This window comes from Vanellus vanellus (assembly GCF_965231255.1).
Source record: "Vanellus vanellus genome assembly, chromosome: 2".
In the NCBI taxonomy this organism is placed as follows: Eukaryota; Metazoa; Chordata; class Aves; order Charadriiformes; family Charadriidae; genus Vanellus; species Vanellus vanellus.
In genome coordinates, this window is record NC_138906.1 from 72,585,709 (window position 1) to 72,603,089 (window position 17,381).

The 17,381-nt window shown below is 39.2% G+C and overlaps 1 protein-coding gene across 1 annotated transcript in view; it reads right to left on the reverse strand.

Moving 5' to 3' along the window:
* The window catches only part of NUP153 (nucleoporin 153), a gene marked incomplete at its 5' end in the record, with an annotated part of 48,138 nt that overhangs the window by 27,926 nt on the left and 2,831 nt on the right, over positions 1 to 17,381 (reverse strand). The window contains 4 exons of the mRNA XM_082499192.1: positions 8 to 136; positions 216 to 355; positions 1,662 to 1,910; positions 4,152 to 4,365. Of these exons, the coding sequence (XP_082355318.1) occupies positions 8 to 136; positions 216 to 355; positions 1,662 to 1,910; positions 4,152 to 4,365 (732 nt within the window). The remainder of the gene's footprint in view (positions 1 to 7; positions 137 to 215; positions 356 to 1,661; positions 1,911 to 4,151; positions 4,366 to 17,381) is intronic.

The window sequence follows — 17,381 nt, forward strand, 5'->3', positions numbered from 1 at the left end:
CTCATACCTGATAAGGAGCAATTCGCGCTTTTGTCTCCCTTGCTGCTGCAGCCGCTCCACCGTAGGTGGTCTTTCCAGGGTAAAATGGAGAATCCCCAAGCTGGCTTGTCTTAAAGAGAGAAGTGTTTCCAAGTGACTACAGAAAGGTATTATAAGTGGTTAGTAAAATGGCTACGCATTCAAACTGGTTAAAATTAATACTGTGCAGTACTTACAGGAGAGGGAGATCCAAAAGCAGATAAATTGAATGCAGGTTTTTTAGAGCTAGCTGCAGGATGCTGTGAGAGGGAATGAGATCTTTCAGCCTCTGTGGACCAGAGCAGCGGTGCCGAAGTATTTTTTGAAACTGTGATATCTGCCAAAATGACATACACTACGTGTAAATGCCTTGTGTACACAGCGAAATTTAATATTAAAGATGACACTAACTCCAGAGTTATTTAATACAGAAAAATAAGTCTTACAGAATGAAAAAGTCCCCTAACAATCATTTCTCCAGCAATCTAACCTTCAGAGTTCTTCGAACAGATCAATTTCACATATGGTATGAAAACCAAGTATCAACCTTGAACTTGAAATCTGTTCACAGAACTGCAAATACGTTACCTTTCAGTAATCTTTCCAAAGCATGCAAATCATGTTAATAGTGTGCTTTCGATACAGAGCAATTATTTTTTTTCTTCTTTCATGGTAAAATAAAAGGGAACTGCATAAACACTGGTACATCTATAATGATACAAAGGTTTTCCTAGGTTGGTAAAGGGCTGGAGGCCAGCATAGGTCAGAATTGCACAGGTTTTAAACCTGAAAAATTCCACAAAGGCTAAACTACGAGAGTTAACGACCTGTTTTCCATGTATGTTTTATGGAGACACACCAGAAAGTTCAAGTAAACTCAGGTTATATTGCTAAACCCCAGCAACATCTACTCTGAATTGTAAAAATATGTTCTCCAGAAAACTTGCTGACCATGCCTCAATCCCCGTTTATACGGGGGACTAGAAAAAGCTGCAAACCTGCTGTTTGCCCTTTCTCAGTGAGATCACCTAGGTCCCCATCTACATCAATACAATGTTTGGATGTTTGTTTTTGTTGCCCCCCCCCTTTTTTTTATTTAAAATGTACATTCTTTACTGAACGTAGACAGCCAAAAGACATGGCAGTATTGACAACTGATGCCTTCTACCAAGAGAGGCAAAAAAAGTAGCCCAAAACTAGTTCAGTCAGAATAGTTCCTTTATTGACTTTTGGTGAAAACACCTTGTGTTTCTTTTTGTCGCCTGTATTTATTCACATTTAACCAGCTGTCAGTTAGACATTCTGAGTCACTCTTCTTTCTAGGCAATCAACCTAGCTGTTGAGCTACAGCCAGTCATCTTTAGTTCCTACCATCCCAGGTCAAAATTTACAGATAATCTATAGCTAGAAGTGTTTATCAGCACCAATCTTTGTAACATCAGGGTCTCATAAACGTATCCCAATGCATGGTTATATTAAAAAGGTGACAGGATTATATATTTCTAAAATACTAAAAACTAAATTTAACTCTATGATCCAAAGCTGACATTCACCTGCTTTATTTACCAAGGTGATGTGGAATATTAAAGAATGCAAAGTACTTTATGTTACCAAAAAAATCAATTGGAGAACATGAAAGTTACCTTTATCAGATGCTCTAGAGGAGAAACCACTGGTTGTTGAGATGTTATCATCATCATGCTGAGAGGTAGAATCTTTTATTTCTTTTACAAGAGACAGTCCAGGACTGCCAATGCCAAGTGAAGAAGATGTAGAGGGCTGACAATGTGGTACTGTGGAATCCAACATGGTACAGTTCAAATGGCTCCGATGAAGAGAGGGCCTTGTTAACACATCTGAGAAGTTCAATGCAGATCTACTCGTGGATGGTTCTAAAGAAGAACAGGGAGACAATTAGCTTTTCTATAGGCAAGCGCATGGAAGCCAAAACCTGTTTTCTATCAACAGTCATGCTATTGCCAAGTTCTAAGCACAAAAATAGAGAGGCCGAATTTAACTTCTTCCTCACCCAGATAGGGTTTCATCTAACTGTCTGATTACAACAGCAACGCTGCTTGCAATACTAAGTATTAATATCACATAAGTAGTTAATGATGAGGTTTTACAACACCAAACTCTGATCCCATGCTCAAGTACTCGAACACTGGGTCTTTCACTAAATCAAACATGTATAAATTCCTTCTTCTGCAGACAAAGCTTGCAATAAGCTTTCCAAAATTCGAGATTACATGGCAAGTTACAGACAACTCTACAGTTTATCTAATCTTGTAACAAAGATGATGTTAATCTCAGTAGATAACATGAAAATGTGTACTTGCATAGATTTTGGGTGGTTTTGTTTGTTTTGGTATTGTTGTGCCCCCTCCCAAATTCTACCATGTCAGGCCATGCAATAGGCAAAACATTATCTCCCATCCATTAACTTTTGAGATTTGGGAACAAAGGACAAGTAAGCATTGTGGCCCCAGTTGCAATATGGGCATTTTTTTCCTCATGAACCAAAGGGTCTGTAAACACTGCCAGCGTCCTGCAAGAGGTGGTCTCACAGCTCCAATTTGCCACATGAACAGAACAGCTATTAATGGATATCTTGCCTAATATCCATGTAAGACGACAGTCTCTCTCAGGAATTCTGGGTATGAATATGATTTTGAGTCACTATCCTCTTGGTATTTGCACTGAAGCTTAAACTAGCTTGTTCGATCTTCATAATCACAGCAGTACTAGTAATTAGTTCTCCAAAGCAATGGCAGATTTTCAGGACTCTCTTGTTCAAGATAAAAAAATTGTTATCAGGCTGAAGTCTGGCAAAGCAAAGCAATACAGGCTGTAGCACATTCGTACCTCAGCGCTGAAGAAACAGGCTTTCTAAAAGTGTAATAGTAGTAATAATAAAAAATGTTATTAACTATAGCAAGAATGATTGGTCTGCAATATCCACAGGCTGCAACACAAGCTACTAAAGGTTCTAGGGTATCCATCTGCTCCTGATTTCTTGGAGCTAGAAAGTTTGCTGTGCAGCTGTTCTTACTGAAAGGTCCTTTCACACAGTTCTTCAGGAAAGCCAACATGTGTTCCTCATTCATGAAGACCTCCTCTATTCCTTTATCCAAACTTACTCTTAAGCTACAGCTACACAGAAAGCAATAAAGCTCCTTATTTACAATTAGATGACATTGGTGACAAAGGTATTTCCTCATTATTTTTCATTCTGCCAACAACAGAAGCAACTGACTTTCCACACAGATGGTTACGTACACGTGCTCAGACAAAACTTCTCTCCTTATTAAAACTTAAGTTCCACAAACCTGCTAATTTAAGAGAAACTCAAATGAGAGCATATGCAAATTTACAGAGGAGAACTACAGAAACGGTGAGAGGCACAAATATAAAACACAGATTCATCTTTTATAAAGTAAAGTAAGGGGTTCCAAACTTCTTTGCCAACGGTCCAAATAGGTTTTCAAAGAGCCCGTGCCAGCCAGGCACACACCTTAATGTTACCAAATATTTCAAAAAGATTAATGTCATAAACCAAGTTCTCCAGTTCTCCATTAAACTAACAAGGAACTTTACTAAACTGATTGAAAAAGCCCAAAGGAGAAAAAAAGTCAGGCCAAGAGAAGGAATTATCCTCTGGCATTCTAGCATCTGGTCGTTTGTTTTGAGGACAACAAAACAAATTAATGTTTTTATTACCTTAGGCAATTAGATAGACTTTCACTCCAGACCTTTTAAGAAAATGTAACCCAGCACGCTTGCAAATGAATATTATCAATATTTTGCACCTGGCTAACTGACTACCTGTAGTTAACTGATGATTTCCAAGAGCTGTAAGGCAACCCTCAGTATATTTCACAATTATGTTTACAGTTTAAAGCTAAGACAGTTTCACAAACAGTTGTTGGGGGTTTTTTGTTTGTTTTTTTGGGGGGCATTTTGTTTTGTGTAAGGGTTCTTTTGGGGTTTTTTGTTGCTGTTTTTGTTTGGTTTTTTATCTTTTATTATTCTGTCAAAACGCTCCTTCCAGCTTCCCTTAGAAATTTAAATTCAAAACTAGAAATCTGTGAATAAATACAGATGGCCAGAATACTAAATGATTTTTCACATACCTTCTAAATTAATTCTTGCTGATTCAGGCGTGACTCTCCCATCAATCACTATGGTATCTTCATTTGCATAATCATGGTGATAGTTTACTGGATTCTCTTCCTGGTTTGTAGATTCATTTGTATCTACATATTCATCTTCACTTTTATTGAAATACTTCTGTAACCATCCTGGTACAATGTTTTTCACAGATTCTGTAACTCTGCTAATGATTCCCTGCTTGAAAGAAAAAAACACTTGTTAATTACAGAAAAGCAGTCAACAGCATATGCTGGGATACAACCTTGCATAGACCTTGAACACAGACATTAGATAGCAAATATTTAGTACGAGAATAAGATACAGGGCGTTGATCCTTGACATAGGATCTCTATACTTCCGGGACACGCATGACAAAAATTCACCTAACTTTGATTTACTACTAACCTATCAGTTTCTACACTTCCCAGTGACCTTGGCAATGTTCAAAATTCTGAAATTTCAGCCGAAGTCCACCAGAGGCTTGTCAAGTCACAAGGTCATCAGGAAATTCTATTTCTATATGACTCCTGATGTAAGTACTTTTTTTGAGGGCTCCTCCTCTAAATGCCTTCACTTGAAAAACCATCAAAAACACAAGTTCAGCAATTATCTACAGTGATAGTGATGGCCATAATAGCTGTTAAAATCAGAGAACTTAAATATTTCTAATTTTTCTAATGCTGAACTGCAGTAACAACGTGTATCAAAAAACCACTGTTATGCTCTGAACAGTCAGGGTATCCTGAAAGAAATCCTGGAAGAAACAGCTATAGTTGAATAATAGTCCTGTAGTGAGGCATCTGTTAAATAGAACGATTTTGATCAAATTTCATTTTGTGGTATATTAAAGTTTTGGATGCCCAAACCTTAATACTCTGCAACTACTGAATACATAAAAGCCATTTCCCTTTTGACATTTACCAGTTATTTGCAATGCTTACATTCTATGTTTAAGAAATACTTATTTACCATTTTGTTTTTGGCAGTCACTTGTTCCCCGTCATGCCCTCAAAATTTCAACACACCTTCCTGTCAAATCTCAGCCCCACGCAGCAGATCGCTTGCAGCATGGAGCTTCATCCCTCTTACACTGACTGCAGCCACAGAACAAGCTGCTAACCTCTGCAAGCAAACGTGAAAGCTAGCTCAGCAATTTCAACACTTTGGAAACTGAAAAGTAACAAGAGTTTAACAGATTTTTCTTGAACTCCATTGCCAGTTGCTGACACGCATATCAAAGGCTCTGGCAGGGTAGTTATTCTGGGTTTAGGCAACAAAATTTTCTAGTCAAAATTATCACTCAGGTGTAGAAAATTGAGAATATTCTTTGAATGTGTAATAGTTACAGTCTAGTAAACAATTCTGAGACAAGAACTCTACTGTATTCAACTTTCTTAAAAAATTTAGCATGCAAATGAAAATAGAAGCCTGTATCATTTATTCAAGTCTTTCATACATGATAATGCAAACACCAACTTACAGGAGTTACAAACAAATTAGACACCCTTCAATCTGGAGTTACGAGGCGGGCAGGGAAAGAGGATGAAGGGAAGACAGAAGACAAAAAGCCTTTGACAGAAAGAAAGTCATCTTAATTTACAATTTGACATTTTTCATAATGATCTGTAATTTAATCTTCTACTTGCACAAAGACAGTAAATATCCAGAGACAGCTTAAACCGGACAGAATACAGCCTAATAAACATATCCATCACAATTGCCACACTAAGATGCACACAAGCACACACCATGCTCAGGATGTTGCTGCTATTCTACATAAATACTAAGCCTCAGTTTTCCAACAAAAAAATACTAACTGCATGTAATACCAGAGTTCACAAACAGTTCAGTGCACGAGAGGCACTCCCTACTCTATCCCCAGCCCCTCATTTCCACCTTTCTCCTTGACACGCTGTCACCCTTTTTGGGGGCAAATATTTTGCTGCTATGAATAAAAGAGTATAGGGAACACACAGGAGTTAAAATTTGCCAAAATGAGCAAACGGTCAGGACACAAACCGCATCCAAGGCAATGCTCTTTCCAAAAAACTAAGCATTACTGCATTGCTAGAAAGTTTCTTCATCAGAGATCAGATATTATTGCCCATAAAATAGGCCTGTATGATTCTCTTGCCAAAGAAATCCTCCCAGGTCTGAAAGCTACCTGAGACTCAAGATGGAAGAAGTCACAGGCATCCAGAAGAGTAAACACCCAATCATTAGTAATCCAAATGAGTAACTGGAGAAGCTAGCTAGACTAATAATTAACCAAGATGACATTTTACCATCCATATCTAAAGGGTTTGACCCTTTCTTGCATATGGCAGCCTTGTTAGCATTCTCCACATCATCAGCACTTCAAGATTAATCTGGGTAACACAGATTAACTTCCCAAACCAATCCAGGAGCTGGAACTCGCTCAGCGCAGCCGTACTGTAGCAAGTACTAATAGCCTGCTCCATCTGGTTTTGGCACAGTGGAAGACAAGCAGCAGAGTTTTATGCTCCAGAATACTGCTGGCTTAGTGACAAAGCAAGGAAAAGAAAAATACACAGAAATGCACCTCCATTTTCTGTCTCCTAAATGAAAATATTGATTAAAGGCATTGTGAAAGAACTAGACAGGCATAATAAACAAGCCATCATCAAACACAGATCTTACTAAGAAAAACCATCTCCCTGCTAAAAGTAAACCACGCACCCCAGGCATGCCCATTCATATGGAGGCATGGGGAGGGGATCAAGAATATGAAAATTTCCTTATGGTACCTTCTACCTGCCCATCACAGTTGAAAGCCAATACATAAAACACCACGGCTGCACTCCTGTCCAAGTCAGGTAGTTAAGGCACCACTGACCAACTACACTTTCAAACATGCCCACTCCATATTCTTGCCAGGACATTCCAGCAAAGTGTCACACCTTACACTGTCTTTAGAGCTGGCATTTTAATCTTACACTAACTTTTAGTTTTCTTATTTTTCAACTTCAGCACAGGTGTTTGAACACCCTTTCCCTCCCCCTGCACATGCAACACAAGCCTACCCCACCAGCAGCAGAGCACTCCCCCTCCACTGCTCCTGTACTGACAGCTCTGCATTTGGTCCATCCCTGGTTCCCTGGCACTACCATCTCCCTGCACAGGCATCATTAATCCTTCTACAAGGATACCGCACATCTCACTGATGCAAACACATCTTCAGAGGTGAAATACGGAAGACATGGCACAAGACAACTCTAACAGGCTTATTCCTCCAGCAAAATCTGAGCGGACTGCTCAGATCCCAATCTCCTCACGCCACAATTACATACCAGTCCCTTTTTGAACACCTTCATTCACTACAGCTACACCGAACACGCTACCACACAAAAACTCTTCTGGTTCCCAAACCCAGGTTGGGAGCGGAAAAAGCGACACTGGCACACAGCTTTAACACTCATAACTCCTCATTTCTGACAGGCCACAGAGGCACCAAACTTAGTATCATGAATGGGCAGGAGATGCCACAGGGCAATCCCGGCCGCACATAGCAGCGTTTTAGTCCTTAACTGACTGATTTCAGCAGTTTGAGAGCTGCTGTCAGTACCAACAGTGGTCTGCTCATCTTAAATGCACTCATACTCTATTCTCATCCTAAAATATCAGCAGGGAAGCAAAACAAAACAAAACAAAAACAATCCACTGAAAAGATCCAGTAGCTTAGGAATAGTTTTTCAAATTCTGTGCATCACCCTAAGTGTCTGCAGCTCTGCTAGATCTATCTAAGTCTATGTATACAAACACCACAGCAACAGTAACTACAGTTACTCAAGGCACATTGCTTTGAGATGCAACTAAGCAAAAGATATGTAGATAGAAATACTAACCAGTAAACAAACAGGTGTTGTAATTTACTACTTTTCTTCAGAGGATTTATATAAAGAAAGAAAAATCAATAGGTTATGGCCACAGTTTGACTTCCAAACTTACAAGTAGGCTTTTTCTTGGCCAAATATATTTAGAGAATAGGACAGTTTTTCCAACTCATAGGGGTCTTTCGTGTAGCATAGGGGGCAAAAGTGCTGGCAGGACTTCTAAGCAATGATGCACTACTGGAAAACATCTATTTTTGTAATTGAGTTAATTTCAGTCTCAGAGGCTTAAGTAAATTCCACTATGCAACACAGGACATACAAAAAAAAATAGATATAGTGATTATGTAAAGGTCATATACTAACATGAATTTGTCAGAGATGCAAAATACACAACTGGATAAAAGAGCTGATTTCCACTTCATTGTATGCACACCTCTGAAAAGCATAAAGATTTTAGCTCCAGGCCTCTTGGAGATTTCTTTGCTTCCCATTTCAAAGTTAAAGTTATTAAAACATATGAATCAGTAACTCCTTAAAAAGAAAACCTGCACCTAACAGTGAAGTTCACTGCAATATAACAGATCAATCTAACCTCTTCCAGCCATCAAAAAGGAATTTTCGTGCTCTCTCCATCCCCCACAGTTACCTCATGCCAGCTCTGGCACATAGCAGGCTACTCTCCATACTAGACGAATTCATTAATCTGGCAAAAAGTACATGTTTCTCTGCTGGACTAATGAGTTCAACTGGCTCAGTGCACCAGAACCGGCCCAAGAGAGCGAGCAAGAGCAGGCAGCCAGGACAAGAGGCAGAAGAAACAAAACTTCTCCCTTCTTTTAACCATCCTGTGTCCGTACTGCCATTAGAGAGGTCGCCCCTTTCTTGTCTTTACCTCACCCTTGTGCTGCTGCTAGCACATACATGCAGCCAAATGACAAAACTGTATCAGGACTCTATCAAACAGATCCAGCCAAAAATTCGTCTATAGACTGTGACAGCGAGGACTACCCCTCTTGGGGCATCAGGTCACTGGTCCAGCTCACCATGTGGCTGCATGGGTGCTGATGCAAAAGCAGGAATAGAAATGGAAACACAACATCATTGTCTCGCACAGCAGCACAGGCTTACTGGCATAAACTAACTCTGCTTTTGCTATTTAGGGAGTGGTTTCAATTTGGACGTAGAACACCAGTTTAGTATTTCATTTAGAAAAAAGACAATAAAACTTATGACTTAATATGAACAATGTGTTACAGGAACGTCATTAATTATGTAACATTTGAAAAACAACAATTTTATTTAAGGCAAGTGGACTAGTTCAGATTTATTTCTAAAACTCATGAAGAAGGGAGTATGATTCCAGATGCCAGTATTTCCTTCTTCTTGCTTGAAGTAAGCCTTCTTTTCCTCAGACTAGTTAGCTTTAGAAGAAACATCCCAGGGAAATTCAGGTGCTGTTTTACATTCTGGCACTGCTTGCAGATCTGTACCCATCATTATCACTTCCATCTGAGTGCAAAAAGCCAGCGTATGCTCTGATAATTGGTGTCTAACCCACTAGGTTAAATCCTTGAGATGCCGAATGGTTTTATCTCAAGTTTTGTCCACACCTTTAGTTGATACAGTGAAAACATTACAAAAGAGAGCACGAAGTGCAAGGCACCTTTCTTCCTTCCCTCCCTGTAGAAAGCACTACATTAAGGCTGTAGTTAATCCTCAGTAGCAATCAGCGATGAGCACACGTTCAGTATTGTACTTTGAGACAGAAATCTATCAGCATCAAAACAAAAAAAATGTAAAATTAAGGAGACTACTTTCACTTACAACTTTGCAAGCAGTTTTAAAGGAGTTCTTTCTTAATCTAAGAAGAGACTCTAAGTATAGTTAATATTTTTTTTATTGAAAGACTGCAGGCAGTGTGCTTGCAGCTAAGTTTCATAGACAGCATGTAGAATCACATTAACTGAAATGCTGCTCAGACTATTTTTCTTTTCCTATAAGGGAACCCTATAGTCTAAACTGAGTATTTTTACTTAACAAGTACAACAATAGCTATAAAACCACACGGCATCAGGATAACAAACTGACATAACTGCATGGACAAGAAGTTTAAAGTTTTCAAAGTCAGAGTGATCAAGAAATACACTTCCCATAGCACCAGATCTTTACAAGGCCATTAGTACAAGTTATCAGATTTAGCAAAGTATGATAACATATATTTTTTTATTTAGGATTTAAATACACAGTTGAGGCTATCTTATTTATAGGTATTCTCTATAGAGTAAGACCCCATTCATTACAGTATTCCAGCATCACCAAACATAACCGATAATAGAAATGGCAAACTCTTCCTCTTTCTTGCATTTACGGCAAATAAGAACTCTATGCATACAAAGGCTTTCAAGGTATCATACCCCATACTACAAATTTGCTACCTCCTATAATATACTAGATGCCTAGCAACGAATTAAACATTTCAGTGCCGCTTTGCCTAAAAGCACTCACCAGCAAACATGGTATCGCAGGCTAATCTATGGCACGTAGTAGTGAGGACACGTTATGTATGCAAAACACAACCAAGGGCAAGCCAAATTCTGCAGCAACTCCTGAGCAGTGGTTAAGTGCCATTCAAGGGCAACTCACAGCTTGCTGATGTCCACCCCCGTGTCCAATGCTTTCTAGTGCAGACAAGGCTTTATAGATAACTTCAAGCATATTTCACAAAATGAAGTACTTACTGCTACAAAATTTCATTCCTGCCATTTTGGAGTGGCACTCCAAAGTAAATCACAATCTTCAAACAAGACGACTGAAATTAAATTTTTAAATTAAATGTGGTGTTAGCAAAAGGTAGCAAAGTACTCTCTTGCTCCCTCTGAAGTATCTTTTCTATCCATGCTGATCTACAAACTGAGCTGACGTGATGTGCTAGTGGTTTTGAAAAAAGTAATGTCAATCCTATTGCACATTCAATATGTTATCTTATTCACAATATTGAACATGTAAGTTAAAATGAAGTAACCAAAGAATCACCTTTAGTTATTCTCTGTGATAATTTGACGTTTTAGCAAAACTCAAAGCCTTCCTACTTTTTAAGTATCATATATAGACATTGTCTAGCATATAAAAGTTAAACTCACAATTCCTCTAAACTAGCAGAGCCTGCAATTACTTTCAATAGGACACATTTAACCCTGCTGCATCCACTTCCTGACCAGGTTTAAAAATGTAAGAATTGGTGCCTAGGAGAAACTAAAACACTGTCTCTCGGGCACAGCTGCTTTAGCTGCAGCAGCAGTGACTATTGTTATACTCTTTGACATTTGAAGGTAATATTCTGAAACTCTAAATCCAAGGTAGGCTCACCTCTGCTGCAGGGTAGTAATCTTTAGTCGTAAGGAGCAATAGTGACTTTCTGGCCATATTTTTTCATCACAGCTCGACTGACAGAACCAAGAGCATCTCACAAACATATAACCAGTATCTCCAAACACTGTTCTCTTACCAGTAACATGAAAAACTGCCATTACACATAGAGTTTTTTTTTTTTAATGACTGAAGGTAATGGCATCTACAAATCTGTATATATTGTACAACTCTGTAAACTAAGTTTAATAACAAGTACTAAGGGCGGACATTAGAACAGATGCACTATTAAAGGTAACGTGTATCTACTTGCACCACAGTAATTCCCTAATACAGCTACATTTAAAGCAGTTTTAACCTTGTTTAGATCTGCTTAGCTCAGGATGACTTAAACTACAAATGCACCTGTATTACAGGCTTGTGCATACTGGTATAGTTTTTTCTCAACAATTTAATATTTTGTTATCGTAAATATTTCAGTGCCGCACTAGACCTGTATTCCAGTCTCAAAGAACACGCCAGCTGAACAGTTTAACTCTTTGCCTTGGAGGCCACCAGACCTTGAGCTCCAATAGGGAAAGGAGTTGTGAGACTCACCTGCTTCAAAAAAGTTTGATTCAAACTACAACCATAACTAAAATCAAAAGCAGGCAGCTTTCCAGGACACACTCACACAACTCTTTCCTAGAGCAGAGCTATGGAGACAATAATAAACAACCTCAGCAAGGAGACTGAAAATTTTCTACTGACACAGGTATTTGCAAAACCAGCGTTTGTGCTCAAACTGTAGCTGTAGGACTTCAGTGCATATTGGTGCCCCTGTGTTGGCATACACATTTTTTCCCCCACAAAGGTGAATGTAAAGATGAACTTATGCTTACTTTAAAAAACATGGTGGTCACAACCAAGCCAAACAGACACAAAGGCACTGTAATTAAAGGCAACAGGCAATTATGAGATGAGTTGTAGAAACTCAAAGGAAACTCCCCCCTCGGAAATATTAGTACTGCTGTCCCAATACGAAAGCTTTAGTGCTGTCATGTTTCCTAGACAAAGGGGAGGAAAAATATTTAAAGTCTTTTCTTGTCAAAAGAAGGGGAATGTATTTGTAAACTCTCCAACAAAAACAAAAAGCAACTCTCACAGTTAGAGAAGATCTTTTAATGAATATTTTTTTTTTTGTACAATAATCCACAGTAGCCACAATGACAAATACTGTATCAGCAAGTTGCAAAACTATTTGTGCTTCAGGCAAAGTCAAACAAGCTAGTTCATACTTGCCTTCTTTCAGTTTTCAGATGGTCCAACTGTCTTGGCTTAAAGGGGTTTAAAGAGTACTTACACTGTTCCTTCCACCAACAAAGTCGTGGTATAACAGTTTCCCACCAGAGGTGGTGACAAATAGCTGCAAATAACATTACCTTCAAGTGGCTCAATTGTCAGCAAAATTGACATCTATTTGGCTTACAAGGTGCATGTAAATTGTACCTTCATTTAGACAGTTGTAACAGGCAGATAATACCTGTAGTGTTTAGGTGTAAGGACGAAGCAAGTCAAGACTTTAAAGCAGCACTATAAATAAATATAAAATAAAATAAAAAAAAAATATGGAATGTAGTGGCAGAAAGGGAAGGTACCTGGAGCAAGAGATCTGTAAATAAGGGTAAACAAGAAATATGTCCAAATTTAGGGTAGTTGTTCATGAACCTGCATAGGTAAGGAATTTAATACCCAAACAAGTAATAAAAAAATCTGCCTAATGGCTGGAATTCTTCATTAGAAAAATATTGTGGGCACTTAGTAATTCTTCAGCATTGAGGACTTATACTGTATGTTACAAAAAGCACAGAGGAGAGTTTTCATTACATTGTCTCAGTAGTACACACCGAGAAACGTATACTGAGGAACATCTCCCCTCCCTTCTCTCATGACTGTATAAATGTCACTATTCAGCGTATTGTAGATGTACAATAGCTACACAATAAATACTGGATTGATTACACAGATCATTAAAAAGCAAAAAACCCAGAGTTTTTGCAATTAAAAAAAAAAAAATGGAAACGCATATCACATGATTTACCACTAAAAAAACGGAAGACCTTTAAAAAAAGTGGTCTGGAAAATAGCATCCCTAGAGAAAAGCCTCTTAGTTATTCTCTTCTTGAGGGCAGCCTTGCAATTTACTCTAGGTAAAATGCAGCAGTGCGATGGAGGTATTTTTTCTTCCCTCAACAAGCGGCACAGCCCTGAAGACAGAATTAGAGGACGGACCGACAAAAGGATTACCAACCTAGAGTAACACTGACATTTATGCTGAAACCACATGACTATGCGTGCTCTGTGGTCCAGCAGCAGCACTGACAGAACCATGCGCACGCAGAGGCTGTATGGTACCCCAACGGTCACTTATTCCAACCTCCTGCTCAGAGAAGAGCCCAGAACAGCAGATTGCCCATGGCTGCGTAAACCTGGGTTTTGAGCACCTCCAGGAATGTAGACCTCTCTGGGCAGTTCTTCCAACACGCTGGCTATCTTCACAGTTAAAACATTTTTCCTAATATGAAATCAGAATTTCCATTTTTGCGAACTGAGTCCCATTGTCCCTTTTCCTATTTCTACAAACGTCCTAGAAGAGCCTTGCTACACCTTCTCTATACTCTCGTTAGGTATTTGCTCTTCTTGAGCTGAACACATCCGGCTCTCTCAGCCATGTGCCTCAGGCCCCCTAATCATTTTAGTGGCCCTCAACTAGACTCACTCCCGTATGTCAACATATTTTTTTATTGGAGAGGCGAAAATTTGACACAACACTCCAGATGCAGTCCTAAAAGTGATAAGTGGAGGGGAAAAAAATACCTCCCTCAACATCCTTCCCACATTCTTACTAATACCGCCCAGTATGCACTTGGCCTTCTTCACCTCAAGGGCATGCTGCTGACTCAGGTTCAACTCGATGTCCAGCAGGTACGTGGGGTTGTTTTGTCCCAGATGAAGGACCTCACATTTGCTTTTGTCAAACCTCATGAGGTTCCTGGCAGACCAGTTCCATCGAGATCCCTCAATGGCAGTCCCATCCTTCATGATACCACAGGGCAGGTGTGGTATCACCTGGGAACCTGTTGATGATGCATGCCATTCCTTCATCCCAGGTTGTTAGTAAAGACACAGAACAGCATTAGCCCCAATATCAACGCCTGAGAGCCTCTATTAGCAATCGGCTGCCACTGGAACTTTGTATTGCTGATCACAACCCTTTGAGGCCACTGGTCCTGCTAATTTTCCAACCACTTTACAGACAACCTGACCAAGTCTGTATTTCACCAACTGGACTACAGGGATAGCATGGGACACCATGCTGAGGGCCTTACTAAAGTTCAGGTAAACAACATCCTCTGCTCACCTTGTGTCCACAGAGCGAGTCATCCCACTGTGCTGTGAATTTCTTACACGATGCTATGGTAGCCCGCATCTGTATCGATCTGAAATAGCTCTGCTCAAACTTTTTTAGGCATGCTAAAGAGATTTTGAACTCTGTCCTCTCGCAGTCCTTAGAATCAGCAGCAGCTCAGTTCCTCCATGGCAGGGGAGCACGAACCGGTTCTAATTACTGACTGGAAGAATAAATAACTCACAGGAAGTGATGTGCTGCCAGCAACCAAAGGCAATTTGCAGTGTCCCAGCTAACACAGTCAATTATTTCATCTGCTTTTTTCTTCTCCTAAGATACCGCTCACTAATACTGTTTTTCTCCAATACTTCACAGCCTCCAAAGCTGTCATGACAACACTTTGAAAGACAAACCCCCAAATATTAATAAAATGCTACAGCAATCATCGTCTACAATTTGTTGTACCACTGACAGTACTGTTAGCCTAAATGAGAGAAAACTGTCAATATCTCAGTTTAAGAAGTTCTTCCCAACCAGGATACATTTTTGTTTACAGTGGCAGTAGAAAGCAAAGTACCACATTTCAACATCTGGTTTACTAATACAATTTGATATTGCTGGGACAGAGACAAAACCTCTGATGTTAACTACTATCCCATTCTTTTAAAACAAATCTTTAAATACACGTTAAACATTTCTTCAAATCTATTCATTTTCACTCAACGTGCTAGCTTACTACTAAACCAAAACAAGCACAGAGATGCACACAAATATAAATACAAACACCTATGCATGCTTCAAGGTGCAAGCCTATTGATAGGAGTTAACCAATACAATTATACTTGTGTACGTCTCTGTGGACATTCTTAATAAAGATTTTTTTTTATTAATATTTTCCTGCTTCAGGTTTATGAAACATTACCTAGTTTAGATTACTCAATATGATACTCTATGAACTCTTTAGCATGAGAGTTTCAAAATTTCCTCCTGAAATAAACCCAGTGGTTTGTAAGATTTCTTCTGCCCGCTGCCTGCAGTCACTGCCCACCAAGAAAATCCCATGCATACATCAAACAATAGTTTACAGCTGGCCTACCTTCCAGACAGTAACAGGTGATAATGTAATGATTTAGGCACTGCTGCATATAGTTTAAGATCCCAATCCTGTAGCTATTCTGTCTGGGAAGAGACTTACAGGATGTCTCAAGTGACTTTGTGAAACTCACCAATCCAGAGAGGCTTTCATGACCAGGACCAGCAAATGTGCCTTTTAATGGTCTTCTGGTCCCCTCTTTCAGGTAATACCCTAACTACATCAGCACAAGACCAACTACAAACATGCAGAACTGTATGCTGGTTTCATCAAGGAAAACATCTTTGGACTGTATTCTTGCGTATCGATGTAGCACATCTACATTATAAATATGCACTGGCACATACACATGTAAGAAAAAAAAAAAAAATTATTGCTCCCCAGCAGAAGTTTCAATTGACAAATATTATCTCTAATATCAAACAGCTCTAAGCTGAAGCTTAACATAAACATACAGGTTTATGGGAAGGTTATAAAGACTTCTCAGATAATTGTTTTTTCTCATGCTTAAATCTGCTTCTATCAGTTTAAAAGGCCAGGAGAGTCAAAGTTCTTTGACGCTTTCATTTGAATGGTTAATTACCAAATAAAAAATAACCAAAGAAGTTATTTTAGTCTCTTTTCCTATAAGTCACATTTAGAATCTCTGAAACCTATATGTTACCTGGATAAGAATGGCTCTATTTCAAGCTAAACCAGTGTGTGCGTGCGCACACACACACACATAAAAGTGCAAAACTAAATGCAAAATTAACAATAGGAACATACAGATACTATACTAGAAGCTGTTTAATAAGTCAACAATGTAAACATCCCATTAACACATCCACACTAGTAAATCCAATCATCAGTCTACCTAAATGACCAGGACAAACCAGCATTTAGAAGCACTGGGGCCACATCCGGAAGACGAAACCCAGATGTTGGACACAACAGCTCCCTCGCTTGCATGTGCTTAGCTCTCCAAGAAGCTGTAATTTTAACACAAGTGTGTAAGCTCCTTACACGGTACAAAAGGAGGCTGGGTATTTCAGCACGAGATGGCTGAGTAAACAGGTAGAATGCTAAGCACGGCATAATCTAAAGTCAACGCATTCAGCGTGGAGCTGTCAACATTTAGTCACCAGGAATGCACAGTCAATGGGGAGGGACTCCTCAATTCTAACCCCAGAACACCCAACCTAGAGCTACGAAAAGGCTCTTTTCTTTCTGAGGATTCCCACACCACAAACCTTCATGGTAGCTGTGTCTACACCATCTTTACTTAGCAGTGCTGCTACTTTTTGTTTGTTAGTTTGTTTAATAATAAAGCTGCTGACAGTGCACTTTTTATAAGGCAGGATGCTAGCTCAGAAGGTGAAAATACCATGGTTTAGTTCCTTCACTAGTGGGGGAATCTGTACCCATATCTCCTTCTTCCAGAAGTCAGTCTTCTCCTCCAGACAGTGTCTGTTCGTCTCTCCTATTTGAGGATGGTTTAAAAAAAAAAAAAAAAAAAAAAAAAAAAAAA